General features: G+C 43.5%; 1 protein-coding gene across 7 annotated transcripts in view; it reads left to right on the top strand.

Annotated features, from left to right (window-relative positions):
* RTN4IP1 (reticulon 4 interacting protein 1) overlaps window positions 1-16,069 on the top strand; it is a 112,534-nt gene that overhangs the window by 48,502 nt on the left and 47,963 nt on the right. For 2 of the 7 annotated variants that reach the window (XM_081857234.1, XM_081857233.1), the window contains exons 1-8: window positions 28-886; window positions 2,152-2,303; window positions 3,142-3,210; window positions 4,131-4,255; window positions 5,019-5,067; window positions 7,550-7,686; window positions 8,507-8,690; window positions 8,826-8,918. In XM_081857234.1, coding sequence (XP_081713360.1) covers window positions 586-886; window positions 2,152-2,303; window positions 3,142-3,210; window positions 4,131-4,255; window positions 5,019-5,067; window positions 7,550-7,686; window positions 8,507-8,690; window positions 8,826-8,918 — 1,110 coding nt within the window. In that variant the 5' untranslated portion in view covers window positions 28-585. Of the gene's footprint in view, window positions 1-26; window positions 887-2,151; window positions 2,304-3,141; window positions 3,211-4,130; window positions 4,256-5,018; window positions 5,068-7,549; window positions 7,687-8,506; window positions 8,691-8,825; window positions 8,919-16,069 lie in introns of those variants that run through there. The other 5 variants (XM_081857236.1, XM_081857235.1, XM_081857237.1 and 2 more) reach the window with 3 other exon arrangements.

Below are 16,069 nucleotides of genomic sequence, written 5' to 3'. Positions count from 1 at the left end.
ATTGGTTGGGGGGCGGTCAGGCCGCGGAAAGCTGTGTCAATTGGGTGACCGGGAACACAGGGCGCCCGCCTGAAGGAGACGCTGGGCAGGCTAAAAGAGCTTGTTTTGCTCACGCGGCCAGGTCTTCCTGGAGGAAAGGCGAGAGAGGCGGGTGGGAGGGAGAGATTCTGGAAGTTAGGACATTAAGGACTGCTTATATCTAGGGGGAAGGGGTCGCCAGCCTCAGGACTTGATAGTCTCACTAGGAGCTGGCGCATAATTGACATTTCCAAACGAAAAACCCTGCTGTGTTTTACTTCCTGTATACCTCAGATTCTTGCGAAACCCAGTGAGGAATGGAGGTGTAACAGGAAAAGTTGGGTTTTTCCATTCTCTCTGTCTCTCCCTGTCTTTTTTTGGGGGGGGGGAAGAAAAGAGAAACGTCAAAATTGTCTTTTAAAAAAAGAAAAAGAAAATACAAAATTTATAAATGTGCATTTCAGATCAGAATTGACTGGCCTGCTTTGTAAGAAAGTGTGTGTTTGAGGCATATCCATTAAAGAGCACAGCATTAAAGCCATATATATTCCTTTTGCTTTTGCAGTCATGTTGCTAAAAGGACACACGTTTAGTAGGAAAGTGTTCAGTAGCTTGTTGCACTGCCCTGGCTTGGGTGTTACCTGCCTTGGGATGGGAAAAAGTTTAATCCAGCAGCTTCCGTGTAGAAACTTACACGTCTCCTGCCAAAGATGTACGACGATGCCATCCTGGGTGATTGACCGTTACGGAAAGAATGATGTGCTGCGATTTACAAATAACATGATGTTCCCTTTAATCAATTTCCCTAATGAAGTGATTATTAAAGTCCATGCTGCAAGCTTAAATCCCATAGATGTTAACATGCGAAGTAAGTGCCTATATACCTTGCATGTCACAGTTAATACCATTAATATTTACCTATTCTGCAGATTGGTAGTAAGGATTAATAATTTGGATTAAACTGTAAACTGATTTGAACTCATGAAATGAGCTGTATGAATATTATTTATAATTACTTATATTTTCATACCTTGGTGTTTGCTGAGTGTGATGTTAAATATTATATGGTCTTTGTAAAGTCTGCATTAGTTGTGTGAAATACTGCATTTCATATTCAGTGCTCCTAATAGCCTTTTTAGCCTTATGCAGTTTGATTTCATTGGCCCTATTCTGGTTGGGTATGACTGTCTTATAGAAAAAACAGGCCAAAAAACTAAACAAAATCCACCCAAATAAATCTAATTAAAATGGCACCATAAAGCTTAACGCATATATTGAGGCATGATTTCTTTTAGGCCTACAAATGTTTCTACCATATGCAGAATTAATGGTGCCTAAATTCACTGAAATCAGTGGGCTTAGATGTGTCTTACTCTGGGCTGTATCCACCTGAGCTTTGCTCAGAGCAGACCCATTGAAATTACAGGGCATAGATTAGTGCTGCTCATTAATGTCAATGGGTCTTCTGTGAGTTTGACTACCATTGGATACGATGCTCTGCATTCAATCATGTTTCAATTTGTTACTCTGCTGCAACAAAAATGTGTATCTGAAGAAGTGTGCATGCACACGAAAGCTCATACCTAGAACTAACTCAGTTGGTCTTTAAGGTGCTACTGGAAGGAATTTTTTTATTTTGTTTTGACTATGGCAGACCAACACAGCTACCTATCTATAACAAAAATGAAGACCGACATAGCAATCCAACACTTCTCTCCCCTGAATGCTGGGCTGGAGGGAGAGGGTTGGATTAGGTTAAGGAGTCCCTATATCAAGCTCACCTGGCTGAACTGGCTTCCCAGCAGGAAGGCAGGAGGGCCATTAGTGAGTAGCCAGCAGGAAGGCTGCAAAATGGGGTGTTCAAACCCTACCTTTCCTCCAAGGAGCTTAAGGTGGTGCACGCTGTTCTCCCCCCTCCACCTTTTCCTCACAACAACCCTGTGAGGTAGGTTAGGCCAAGAGATAGCAACCGGCCCAATGTCATCCACTGAGCTTCCTGATTGAGTGGGAATTTGAACTCTCGTCTCCTAAGTCCTAGTCCAACACTGCTGTTTAATGCAGAGCAGGGCTTCTTTGAGCATAGGAAATTGAACGGTGTAAACCAGCGACAACTGTTCTCTGTTTGCTTGGCAGGCGGTTATGGAGCTGCTGCTATAAGGATGAAGCGGGATCCGTTGCACATCACAAGCACAGGCAGTGAATTCCCTCTCACACTTGGTCGGGATGTTTCTGGAGTTGTGATGGAGTGTGGACTAGACGTGAAATATTTCAAACCTGGAGATGAGGTAAGGATGAGCAAGGAAGGAATGGGAGTTACTCTAAGTGGATTTATAAATCCTCACTCTCAGTGTGCATGTTCTGCTTCAGTTGTGCACTGCCAAACCAGAAGTTACAAATGGTGCCTCTTTCTTTGACTCCTTCTTTTGCCTCTTCTGCAGTTCTAAGGTGTTAGGAGTTCCAGTAAGGGAAAAGTTGGATAATCCTGTACATAAGCTGCATACAGAGGTGCCAACTTGAGTAATACCATGTTGGAAGTTATGTTGCAATTCCACTGTTTTGCTGGCATCCATTTGTCTCAGTAGACGATGGAGTGCGCCTCTGTGGGTAAAGTCAAACCTCTGGAGAATCACAGCAGCTGCAGTGGTGGCTGCAGAGACCAGTAACTTGTAACTGCTGCCTCCTGTGTTAGCAGCACCAAAGTGATCTCTCTAGGGCAGAAGCCTAGGCAGTGTGTATGGAGCAATATGTTTGGCACCAGCTTGGCTGCAGGAGTTGCTGGAAAGAGGCCATCCAACCATTTTAGGGACTTCACTCCAGATTTGTGTATGGTTTAGTCCTTAGCCTTTTATTCTCCCAACATGTCCTGCAAGGTAGCATGCCTCTGAATACATGTTGCTTGGGATTACAGCTGTGATTGTACTCTGGCCTTCTTTCAGGCTTCCCATAGGCACCTTGTTGGCCACTGTGAGAACAGGAAGCTGGACTAGATGGGCAATTTTCCGGATCCAGCAGGCTCTTATTATGTTCTTAATTTGATACATAATATTTTTAAGGATTAGAAATTCTGCTAAACCATGAAAAGCTTTGGACTATGTTTGAGTTTTGGACTTCTTTTTTTTCCAGGTATGGGCAGCAGTTCCTCCCTGGAAACAAGGCACTTTGTCAGAGTTTGTTCTGGCAAGTGGAAATGAGGTAATGAAGCAAAGTATTTAATTTGAGATGAAATGTTTCTGTGCAGCTTCTAAAATGGGTGGGGTTGTTTTTGCATTTTGTCTTAGAATATTTTTTTCCTGTTAAAGGAAGAGTCAGAAATTTCCACTTTGATCTGAACTATGCTGTAGCAGATCTGTCTCTTCCCTAAATTTAACATTGAACGGGAGGTAAGGTGACAGGGAGGAAGGCAGATGAGTGATGGCTACAATTGCACAGTGTTTTATTTTCTCTGCTTGCAAAACAAAGCATTGAACCATAATCTCAACCCTTTGCTAGTGGGTGGGAGGACAGTGAGCTTGAACTTGCAGCTGCTGTATGGCAGCAATGAGTTTTCAGGGTCCGATTTCTGAATATATAGTGCAGTGTGAAGAAAGAAAGGACCCATTGTGTGTGTGTAATGCTTACTTGCTACAGTCAACCAGGTGACCTCTTATTCAAAAGGCTGGAGCTACCCTGTCGAATAGTATTCCAGTCTTTATGAATTTTGATTATCCATATGCAGAAGCAACACTTCAGATATGGCATGTTTCTCACATGTGTACACATCTGTAGGGGGAAAAGGATGCATGGTACTGTGTGAAAAATGTGTGATTGCCTGTTTTCCCCAGCATTTCAGCTACCAGCCATGTGCATGTGGCAAAATAGACACATGTATACAGTTCTGATTTGTTTGTTCTTTAAGTTATACAAGTATTTCCTTTTCTTACATTTTTATATGTTTATGTAGGGGCAAATGATGTGTTTGCAGCAACCTGAAACTGTCCCTCAGCATCTGAAATTTGTATTGAATCATCATCATCTGGGCTGCAGAACCTTGGCAATCCTTTCTTTTTTACAATACTAAATAGCAAAATCTTTCCGGTTCTTGGATACATGTCTGTTTTCCTCCCTTTCTGCAGATCTCTAGAAAGCCCAGATGTCTCAGCCACACTCAAGCAGCTTCCTTACCTTATGCTGGTTTAACAGCATGGTCTGCCATTCACCTTGCTGGGGGGCTAAATCAGGATAATTGCAGCAATAAGAGGTAAGTTACCAGTTGTTCTGTAAGCAGGAGTTTCATGTAGAGCAAAGGTGGGAAGCCCGTGGCTCTTCAAATGCTGTTGGATTCCCAGCTCCAACAGCCCCAGCCCTCAGGACTAATGGGCAGGGCTTATGTGTTGTCCAACAACAGTGTGAGGGCCACAGTCACTTAATAAGTGAGATAGGTTTCCAAATTGTATAAACCACTGCGAGCGGTTCCTTGATTATCGTGCATGTTGAAGTGTGTTGGACTTAACACGTTGTGGTTTGGGTGAAGGAGCTCTTGGGCTGGGGTTTTGCCCAGAGTGGGAAGAGGCAAGGAGCCAGTAGGCACTTTGGGGGAAGGTCTGGGGTTAGTAACATCACTAGTGAGTCTAGAGGAGAGTGACAGCAGAACTGGTGTAGATCTTACGATAAGAGAGCACACCTGAAAGTAAGGTGTCTTCAGGTGGTCTCAGAAGTTAAAGGGTTCTAAAGAGCCTAGGGACCAAGAGGGAAGGGGAAAATCCCATTATGTCATACACAAGAAAATGTCATAGTTAAATGAAAAGTTTCTCCTTTGGCTTTAGTATGATTTTTAAAAACTAGCTTAGGAGCTATTTATTATCTATCGCCCTCCAGTTTACCTTTATTTTTCCTTTGGCTTTGCCCTATATAGGCAGAACTATTTAGAAATAAATTTCCACAACCAAGACAATCAATTTAACACCTTTGAATTGCTGGGGTATAGAAATGCCTCATTACCTGTAATTCTTTTCGCTTCACAGAGTATTGATCTTTGGTGCAGCAGGTGGAATAGGTACCTTTGCTATACAGGTAAATATGTTACAACTAACTACCTTGGCTGATATTTTGGGAAAGCTTAGATTAAAATTCTCTGCAATGAGTGACTAAGAACATCACCCCCCACCCCCACCCCTCATAATCTTGGAATGGTGAGATAACAGTACTGATTAGTTAAGTGCTTTTTCCTATCTAGAATGTGTTTTTGAACTGTGACAATGCTTCTTGCTTGCATAGATGAAAGGTGGAGATGGATTTGTGAGTAAATTAGCATTTGTTGCTGCACCCATTTTTGCTCCTGGTCCATCACTTGCATGTGTAAAAAAGTTACAGATTTTTCATTATTAAGAAAGAAAGAAGAATCAAATGTTAAAGGTACTGAGAGAAGAAATCTCCCAGGACCTATTTGCAGGCTCAATGTACTCTTGTTGGATACTATGCTTAAAAGACCCATTCAGTTCTCTCAAAATGGGGAAAAAATATTGTCTTGTTTAATTTCCCAAGAGTTAATGAAAGGGGAAACAAAACCCTTGCTCTGTCTCAGCTGGACTTGGCAAGGCTGACGGTTTCATGAAGCACCAAATTAGGATCTGAACTTAATTTTGTGACTGGCGCACACCCAAGATAAAACAGATCAGACCTAGATAAAGGCCCTAGAAAGTGGAAATGCAATGATGACACTTGGGTTCCGTTAGAGTGCTTCCACTAAAAAGGCTACCTGCTATCTCTCGGATGGTTGAGGAAGCCAGATAAGGCCCTCTGATGAGAATTTTACTGTATCACAGGCACATATGGGGACAGGCAGCCCTGTTCCCAAACCACCAAGGTTTTGAATTCAGCTTGAAATCTGTTGTATATATTGGTCCTTTCTAGTTCCTAAAGATCCCTTGAAAGTCCTGTGGTAGATTTTGCCCTTTGCTGATCTACTCTGTGTTGCCTTAGAGGGGCCCCATTCCACTCTTTGGAAATCACAGAAAAGCAGTCTTTTATGCAATATTGAATTACATGCAATTAAAATATCAAATAGAATCTCCTTCCAGAGCTGACATTTTTAAAAATGTGATTTAAAAGTATCTAGGTATAAAATATGAGTACCATCTGTCTGTATATTGCAACGAAACTAAATTCTGAAAGTCAAACTGAGCTTTTTATTTGGGTAGGAAAAATGAGGGTCTGGGGGACAGTAACCCTCCAGAGGAAATTTGGTGAGTACTCAGGGAGTTCCATTGTGCAAGTGGGACGCATTTGTTGGATACCAGCCTTAGTTCTTAAGAACAAACTGGGGAGGGCAGTTATTGTTACAACCTGCTTTGTGGTCTTTTGTCAGAAACATTTAAACTTAGATGGATTTGGTGGTCTGATCCAAGAAAGCTCTTTCTTTGTTCTTAATGTAAAAACGCCACAGGTGAAACCAGGTGAGCCTTCTCACTTGAAAGGCATCAGGCGGTTATGGACCCAGCTCCCTCAGAACAGAATCTGACAGCTCCTGACTCTCAAGTTTGGCCATCTTACTACCAGATGGAAGTACAGTGGTACCTCTGGTGAAGAACTTAATTCGTTCCAGAGGTTTGCTCTTAACCTGAAACTGTTCTTAACCTGAGCTAATGGGGCCTCCCGCTGCCGCCGTGCAATTTCTGTTCTCATCCTGAGGTAAAGTTCTTAACCCAAGGTACTACTTCCAGGTTAGCGGAGTCTGTAACCCGAAGTGTTTGCAACCTTAGGTGTTTGTAATCCGAGGTACCACTGTAACCAGATTCAGGAGCAGGAGGCAGGCAGAGGACACAAGATAGTCCCAGCAGTGGCTGGTTGGGTGTCTTTTTCCTAGAACTGTAGAGTTGGAAGTGATCCCAAGGGTCACCTAGTCCCACCCCCTGCAGCACTGGAATCTCATCTAAAGTATCCAAATCAGATAGCCATTCACCCTGTGCTTAAAATCCTCCAATGAAGGAGAGTTTAACACCTCCTGAGGGAGTCTGCTCCACTCTCAAATAGATCTTACTGTCAGAAAGTGCCTCCTTTCTTGCACAGAACAGCTTGCCATTGATAAGCAGCGCCAGATTTAGGGGTGTGTGGGCAGTTCTACTCCATGGGGTGCTGAGTGGGGGGCGGCCATGCAAATGATGATGGTGGTGATAATAATAATAATAATAATAATAATAATAATAATAATAATAATTCATAGGGGGTTGGATTAGATGACCCTTGGAATCTCCTTCCAACTTTACAATTCTATGATTCTATGATGATTAATAACACTAATAATACTAATCATCTTATAATTTACACAGGTACCTACTGAGAAGATCCATACAATCCCAGCTGTACCAAAATGAATTACTGTGAAAATAAATATAAGGGGTGGGGGAATTTTGTCCTTGCTTAAGGTGCCGTAAGTCTGGCGCTGTTGAGAAGAAATACAAATTTGAGTTAGAGAAGGGCGGTAGTTGTGTGCAATCTGCTGAAAGCAAGTCTCGTCAGCTGCTGCATTCTTTTTGTACTGTGTCTTCTCATTCAGCTAATGAAAGCCTGGGGTGCTCATGTGACAGCAGTTTGTTCCCAAGATGCCAGTGAACTCGTGAAACGTCTCGGAGCAGATGATGTGATCGACTACAAATCTGGAAGTGTGGAAGAACAGCTGAAAACGTTACCGCTGTATGTATGGGCTAAATCATGGGTGTGCATGGTGAATGTGCACAACCCCAAGTTGGCTGTTCAATTTTTGGGTGGGTTTAAGCAGGTTGCCTGCACCTGAGCCTTCTGCGCTGGTAACTTAGTGAGCAATCCTTACAGGGAGCAACTGGGTAGAATCCAGAGGTGGAGCCATCACTGTATCCGAAGCCCTGCTGCTCACACCAGCCAGGACAGAAGGTGGTATTTGCTTTGCCGGGTCAGGATTCGGTCCCTCTCTGACTGCTGGACTCACTTAGGATCCAGTGGCTCCGTGACCAACATTATTATTATTAATTAAATTTGTATATTGCCCTTCATCCGAAGATCACAGGTCAGTTCACAACATAAAAATACAACATAAGAACACAAAGCACGTAATGAAAAAAAGAACCAAAACAAACCAATAATTCCCCTCCCGCAAACACATAGCTCTGCCCTCTCCTATTCCACCCGGTTTGGGGGTTTTCCACCAGCAGGAAGATCACCAGCAGGAGCCTGTCAGAAATTCACACTGTGAGCACAGCAGGATCTTATGGTGGGAGACCTGCAGGTGGAGACATACAGGGAACCCACCACATCCTAACTCTGGGGGCTCGAATTGCCCTGCCCAGACTATTAATGATTTACATATAAAGACATGTGCATGTAATGTAAAGCATTTGCACATGAAAGCTTTTGCTTAGATAGCTTTCCTCAAGTTGTTATGTAATTGATTGATACCATCATGACCGGGACATGGTGTGTTCTTTGGGAGAGAAAGGAAATTGTTCCAATTCATTTTCTTCCTGTTTTATCTCCCTAGGTTTGATTTTATCTTGGATAATGTTGGTGGCTCTACTGAAAAATGGGCTCCTGATTTCCTCAAAAAATGGTCAGGAGCCACCTATGTCTCCTTGATAACACCCTTCTTGGTCAACATGGACAGGCTTGGTGTAGCGGATGGCATGTTACGGACTGGAATGACGTTCGGTTCAAAAACTTTCAAGGTCTGTTAACTAAATCAAATGCTTTAGCTTCCTACCCATTTGCTGTATGTGAGCAATTGCTTTCCAGTGTGCTGTTTTTTCACCTGCTCTTTAATGTCAGTCATGATCTAAACTTGTGCTTGCTGTCTGTTACAGCATCTTTGTAAAGGGGTTCATTACCGGTGGGCATTTTTTGCACCAAGCGGCCCTTATCTGGACGAAATAGCTGATCTCGTTGATGCAGGAAAGGTATGTCTGAATTGCTAGTTTTACTTCCCATTATCTGCTATAAACCATGTGCCGTTTGGGTTCAAATGCTTCTTTTGTAACTAAGGAAGAAAATTTTAGCAAGTTCAATGATTTGGCTGTGGAGCTGCCATGTTGAGAGTCCTAATAGGAGCTTCTGTGTTGTTGTTGTTGTTGTTTATCTATATAGCGTATCAGCTTACAAAAAAAGAAGTGTGCCTGGAGGTTAGGACTGCCTTCCAGTCTGCTGGAGCATAATCATTTAAATCTGTGAAGATAGATGCTTACAATACATGCAGCACATAACATGCTGTAGCCTTAACTGTCTAGGCAACTGGCTGGTGCACCTGAACACTGGAAAATAACTCCAGTGTTATTTGACTGTAGATCCCATTAGCGACTGCAGGTTGTGGAAGGCTGCTGTAAGGTAATCTGGCATCATTATCCCTTGTATTTTGGAAGGGAGGCTGAGAGATAGTGGCTGGCCTAATTGTTCCAAAATTTGAACCAGGGACTTCTTAAGCTCAGTTTCTTAGCTACTGGGCTACCCCAGCTTCGAGTATTATGCATATTGACTCAGTTTTGTTTGCTGCATACATGGAGTAAATGTGACCTTTTTGCTCTGTTCATATCACTTGCTCTTTCACATTCCAGCCTTCTCTCCTGCAGCAAATAAGAAAAAGCTGGCGCAGGGATGCTTCTCATAATAGCAAGATTCAGTGGCCTCTTTCAGGTGGTGATAGCAAAGACGTCTTTGGCCTAGACAGAACTGACAAGCACTTCTACGTAGCCACATGATGTATTGGGGATGCCCCATTCCTCCTGGGTCACCCCTTGCTTCATGCTTGGGAAGAACTCTTCGTATGGAGGAGAGGAAGGGCATAGCACTAAGTCATCTGCATAAGTCTCTGAGCAGGTGAAGGCTAATGCTATTGAAAATTCCCATTGTGTGTTTGTGGATGGCTTGGGGCTTCTTTTGTCATAAGGTTTACAAAGAAGGATAAATGTTTGCTTACCCTCTCATTCTCTCTGTTCAGAGAGAAATCCTTAATGCCAAAGTTTTCCTTCTCAGGGCTTTTATGCTTTCCTCATTTGCTTTAGCTTCCTGTAGATCCCTGTAAACAATGCTGAGCCAATATTTTTGATGTACATACATTTATTCCATTGTTCTGGTTTTGCCTGTATACATCGGTAAAGCTGTACTTACAGGAATCTGTAAACCTAATAGGGCAGGGCGAAAAATGAGATAAGCAAAGCGTTTTCCAAATTCTAACTTACAAGCTTACTGGCAATTGCTTGCAAAGGCTTGTGCCAAGCATTACTTCTGGGTTTTGCATTTTGTTTAAAAACCTGCCCAGTGGAGTCAGTGGAACTAAATTGGCAGATTATTAAAGCATGGAAGGCATCTAGAACAAGACTGATTAAAACTGGGGTTCTGTCCGTTACCTTCTCACAAAAGTTCAGAGAACGTTTCCAAATGTTGCATTGTGAATAATGATTTCTTTCTGGAATTGGGGCATCTCTTGTTGTGTATTCTTATGAATGCACACTTTCATAAGCTGTGGTTTTATTTAGTGGTGGAAACAGATGTACGCTTGGTATGTTTTCTGCCGTAGTCAGCTTGTCCCAACAACAGCTCAGTGAGAATTTGGTGCTGACTTTAGGGATCTGGGAAAGGGGCAGACATTGCATTTTGCATCCCAGAGGAGTAATAATTATGAAGTAGATAAAGTGAGGCAGGAAGGGATGTCCTGCATAAAAAGCAAGATTCTTCTGGAGTAGTGAAGGCAGAAAAATGAGATACATCTGAGAGGTCTGCTCTCACACTTCGTTCATCTTTAAGGCAAAAATGGGGAGCCTTTTTATAATGGTATCCTTTTGCACACTGGCAGTGGGTGGGGCTGGAGCACCCCCTTTTATCTCTCTGCCAGCCCCTTTCTCCCTTCTTGTTACTCACATAAAATTAGGCTGAGGACTGCATGTGGCTCACCATTGATCTAAATCTGGTCAAATACAGCTAATGAAGCAAATGGTGAAGAGCCTGGAAAGTATCTCCACTGCCTTCCTGCTTCCCTGGAAAGTAGGCCTTTCCCATTGGAAGGGGCAAGATGCCAGTTTGAATGCCTTTCCATGCCATGGAAAAAATACTGGGAGTGGTGGTGTATTAGAAAGAATAGACTTCTGCTTCTTGGGTTGCTCATTGACTTCAGAAAGTAGTGATTTAACCTGTGAATGAGGTATTTGCCTGGATGGGTAGGAATATAAGCGTATTTTTTAAACACCAGGATAAAATATATGCCACTGAGTTGCATTCAACTAAGCCCTGCTTGGAGCAGTTGCCTTGTAATTAATGAACCTATGTTAGTTCTGGCCATTATCTTCTTCTGAGTAGGACTAGCAATGAATGCCACTGCTTGTATCCAACTTCATAAAGATTTTCTGGGCCATGCTTGTGTCATCTGATCCATTGTGTTATTGAGTTGGACCTCCTGCCAGCTTCTCACAGCATACTTGCCAATGTTGAGCTACATCTTTCTTTCAGCAGGCCTCGGGGCCTGCCTTCGCAAGTACAAGAGAGCTTTGAAAACGCCCACCTTGCTTGCTGCAGAGCCTTTGTGCATTTCCGCCCCCTTTCCTACCACACTTGGATGGGGTTGCCTCCTTTGACAAGCGTTAATTTAAAGTCAGTAGTCTGGGCAGGCTCCCATGCTAATAATAATAATAAAATCAATGAATATGTAGCCTTGTTCTGTTCTGAGGACACTTGGGCCTTCACGTTGCCAACTGTGAGTCATCTTGCTTTTATGCCTCTTGTCATCGTGTGAAATCTGGGGGTAGATCTCTACTGCAGCTTACCTTACTGAATAGCTAGGGGTGTCACCTGCGAAGTCTGTGGTTGAAATATACCCTCAGGCATGAACTCAGTAGGTGGCCATAGACAAGCGCTCTCCCTAACCCTACATGCACCCCTTACCCCACTGGTTTGGATTAAGTGCCTTATTCAGTTTCTGATTTATGTTGCAAATCTATGAAACTGCGACACTTTTCTGGCAAAGAAGGGGAAGAGGGCTCTCTCACTGATCATAGGTATTGAAAAGGGAAGCCTCTTCCTCTGCAGAAACATCCTAGCTAGCTCTTTGTTTAGTTTTGTTTGCAGCTTAGTTTATTTTGTGGGGTTATTTCCAAGACTTGAGAACTGCCTTTCCCCACTTCCATTTTCTGAATCCTCCATTGGATCCAAGCCATCTTCTGCTAATGGAATGACTCCTTTGGCTCTTTCCCTTGGTAGTGTTGTAGTCCTAGCTACTTGAGTTAAATTTCAGGAAGCTGGCCAGCCAGCTATGCCCCTTCTGAGACTCCAATCCATTCCCCCACTCCAACAGCCAGTCAGTATTCCATGCCCACTGAGTATGGACAGTCCTCACTATTTGGATTTCTTGTTTGGATTTCTTTCCTACCCACACCTCTTCCCCTCATGTTTTGTATTCAGATTTGTCTTTTGGCCTTCTGCAAAGCTTTGAGATCCTGCAAAGCTTGCCATTTCCCTCTCTCTTGTGCACGAATGGTGCCGTGTTAGCTGTATAAAGATTCACACTCTGCAGATCGAGTGCACTGTTAGTACATGGGAGAATACTTCACAGGTCACTGTTATCATGAATGGACAACCAAAAGATACGTGTAACTGGAACTCAGGCTCAATAATTTCACTTCTTTTTTTCAGGCTGGCAGTTCTATATTGGTGTATGTAATCCCTTCCCTCCCCAGACTTCATGATTTTAATCTCTCTCCTTTGAACAAACAAGTGTTCTGTGGCCAGGGGGCTGATGCATAGTTGTAAACAGATAGTGTTTTCATTGCCTAGTTAATCTCCACTTACTATCACGTCATCACTTGCTGAATGCATTTGTCTGACTTGCCCGCCTATGCACAGGAAGAAATATTTGTCTTAGTCAGGTTGATTGCAGTAAACACTGAATGACATATTGTGCTGGGTACATGGTCAGCCCTTTTCAGGTTTATTGAAACAATGGGTCGGGATCAGCTGGCCAGATAAAGTGTTTAATGCGCCAGATTGCTGTGATCATCAGTTGTAGTGTTCATGTCGCTTTTTTGCATTGCTGAGGGTCAACAAGCCTGTCAGACCAGATGTCTGCAACAATGTAGTGTATGAGTTTTCAGCCTTTTGCAGCAGCCTTCAAAAATGATCTTAGTTTAAATTCAAGGGTCTTTCCAACTACACTACTTCTCTTGCCTTGTTTTTAAAGAGTGCTGTAGACTTCATGGAATAGTAAGATTGTGCCCCCTAGAGATTAGTCCTCTGAACCACAAGCTATTTTTCCAAAATGGTGTGTGTGATAGATATTCATTCATAGACCTGCAGAGTTGGAAGAGACCACAGGGCCATCAAGCCCAATCCCCTGCAATGCAGAAATCTTTTGCCCAATGTGGGACATTAACCCACAACCCTGAGATTGAGAGTCTCATTGAGAGACCTAGGGTTTTTTTGGGGGGGGGGAGTTATTTGTCCTGTCTGCACGCTTCTTATGATGGAGGACCGCTGTAGCCACCCCCAACAACACATTCTCAAGATGGAGAGTGAGGGAACAGCTGCAGTCGCCTGCGGTTCCTGCACAATGTTTGCCATCTTGCCAAAGGTTGCAGGCAGCTTTACCTGCAGCAATTGCATGTTGATTGCCCTCTTAAAAGACAAAGTCCAGCAACTGGAGGAACGTGTAGCTACCCTCCAAAGAATTAGAGAGCTGGAGCTCTTCTTGGAAGCAACAGAGCACACCATCTCCACCAAGGAGGAGACAGGGGACTTCCCTGAAAAGGAGGCTAGTTCACCAACACAGGAGCCAGATATATGGAGAAGCGTGATTCAAAGAAGTAGGAAGCCCAGGGTTCGCTCTTATTGTTTAGAAATACACAATCGCTTTGAGGTCCTCTCCCCTAGCATGCAAGACGAAGAGCAGACTCCGTTTGAGGATCTCTCCCTCATTACAGTCGATCAGGTATATGAAGACGAGAAGCAAAGTCAGTCCTCAGGGAACGTGCAGGCGACCTTGGAACGGACAGCTCACGGAAGAATCCCAACCAAACCTAAGAGGAGGCGTGTAGTGGTGATAGGGGATTCCCTACTGAGGGGAACAGAAGCAGTGATCTGTGGGCCTGACAAGATGTCTCGGGAAGTGTGCTGTCTCCCCGGGGCTAAGATCCAAGATGTAACTGAACGACTGCAAGGAATCATAAAACCCACTGACAAATACCCCTTCCTCTTGGTTCATGTGGGAACCAATGACACTGCAAGCAATAGCCTCCAGAAGATCAAAAGAGACTATGAGGCTCTGGGCAGGAAATTGAAGTAATTAAATGCACAAATTGTCATCTCATCTGTCCTCCCAGTTGAACGACGTGGCCCAGGGAGAGAGAGAAAAATAGTGGAAGTGAACAGCTGGCTTCGCAAATGGTGTAAACAGGAACGGTTTGGATTCTTAGATCACGGACAGCAGTTTCTTGAAGATGGACTTCTGGCAAGCGATGGGCTGCACCTCACAACGGTTGGACGGAATGATTTTGCCAAAAATCTCAGAAACCTCATCAGGAGGGCTTTAAACTGACTAATGTGGGGGAGGGAGACAGTGCTCCTGAAGGTAGGAGTCCAAATGTCATAGACCGAATGGAGCAAACAGCACGCAGACCTAGTGATGGGAGGAAAAAATCCTTAAATAAGAGACACGGGGGAATGATTAATGGACTTCAATGTCTGTACACTAATGCGCAAAGCATGGGTAATAAACAAGATGAGCTTGAGCTCTTGGTACAGCAAACTAAATATGACATAATAGGCATCACTGAAACCTGGTGGGATAAGTCCCACGACTGGAATGTAATAATGGAGGGATACAATCTATTTCAGAGAAACAGACCAGACAAGAAAGGAGGAGGAGTGGCGTTATATGTCAGGGATGTGTATACCTGTGAAGAGATCCAAGATTTAGAACCTCAAAGCCAAAGTGAGAGCATTTGGGTCAAAATTAAGGGAGAGAAGAATAACAGGGACCTCATTGTGGGAGTTTACTATAGATCCCCAAGCCAAACGGAGGACATAGATGATGCCTTCCTGGAACAGATGGCCAAGCATGCAAAAGGAAGGGAGATAGTAGTAAAGGGGGACTTCAATTACCCGGATATTTGCTGGATGTCAAACTCAGCCAAGAGCATAAGGTCAAACAGATTCCTCACTGGCCTTGCAGACAACTTCATTGTCCAGAAAGTGGGAGAAGCAACAAGAGGAACAGCCATTTTAGATCTGGTCCTAACCAATGTCGATGACCTGGTTAGTGGGGTAGAAGTGGAAGGATCATTAGGCGCGAGTGATCATGCTCTTCTGAAGTTTACTATACAGCGGAAAGGAGCAGCCAAGCATACTAGGACTCAATTTCTTGACTTTAAGAAAGCCGACTTCATAAAACTTAGGGAAGTGCTGGGTGAGATCCCATGGACAGTAATACTAAAAGGAAAGGGAGTTCATGATGGCTGGGAGTTTAAGAGGGAGATAGTAAAAGCACAACTTCAGGCAATACCAATGAGACGGAAACATGGAAGGTGCCTAAAGAAGACAGGGTGCCTATCTAAAGAACTTTTAACTGAGTTAAGATTAAAAAAGGATGTGTACAAAAAATGGAAAAGGGGGGAAACCACCAAAGAGGAATTCAAACAAATAGCCAGCACGTGTAGACACAAAGTCAGAAAAGCTAAAGCACAGAATGAACTCAGGCTTGCTAGAGAGGTTAAAAGCAACAAAAAAGGCTTTTATGGGTATGTTCGTAGCAAAAGGAAGAACAAAGAAACAGTGGGGTCGCTCAGAGGAGAAGATGGTGAAATGCAAACAGGGGATACCGAAAGGGCTGAACTCCTCAATGCCTTCTTTGCCTCAGTCTTCTCCGATAAAGAAAACAATGCCCAACCTGAAGAATTTGGAGCAAATGATTCAGCAGAGGAAACACAGCCCAGAATAACTAAGGAGATAGTACAAGAATACTTGGCTAGTTTAGATGTATTCAAGTCTCCAGGGCCAGATGAACTGCATCCAAGAGTATTAAAAGAACTGGCAGATGTGATCTCAGAACCACTGGCACTCATCTTTGAGAATT

The sequence above is a fragment of the Podarcis erhardii genome, assembly GCF_964252035.2.
Source record: "Podarcis erhardii genome assembly, chromosome: 3".
Taxonomy (NCBI): Eukaryota; Metazoa; Chordata; class Lepidosauria; order Squamata; family Lacertidae; genus Podarcis; species Podarcis erhardii.
Note: the sequence above shows the minus strand (reverse complement) of the source record. Positions and strands in the feature narration are given on the sequence as shown.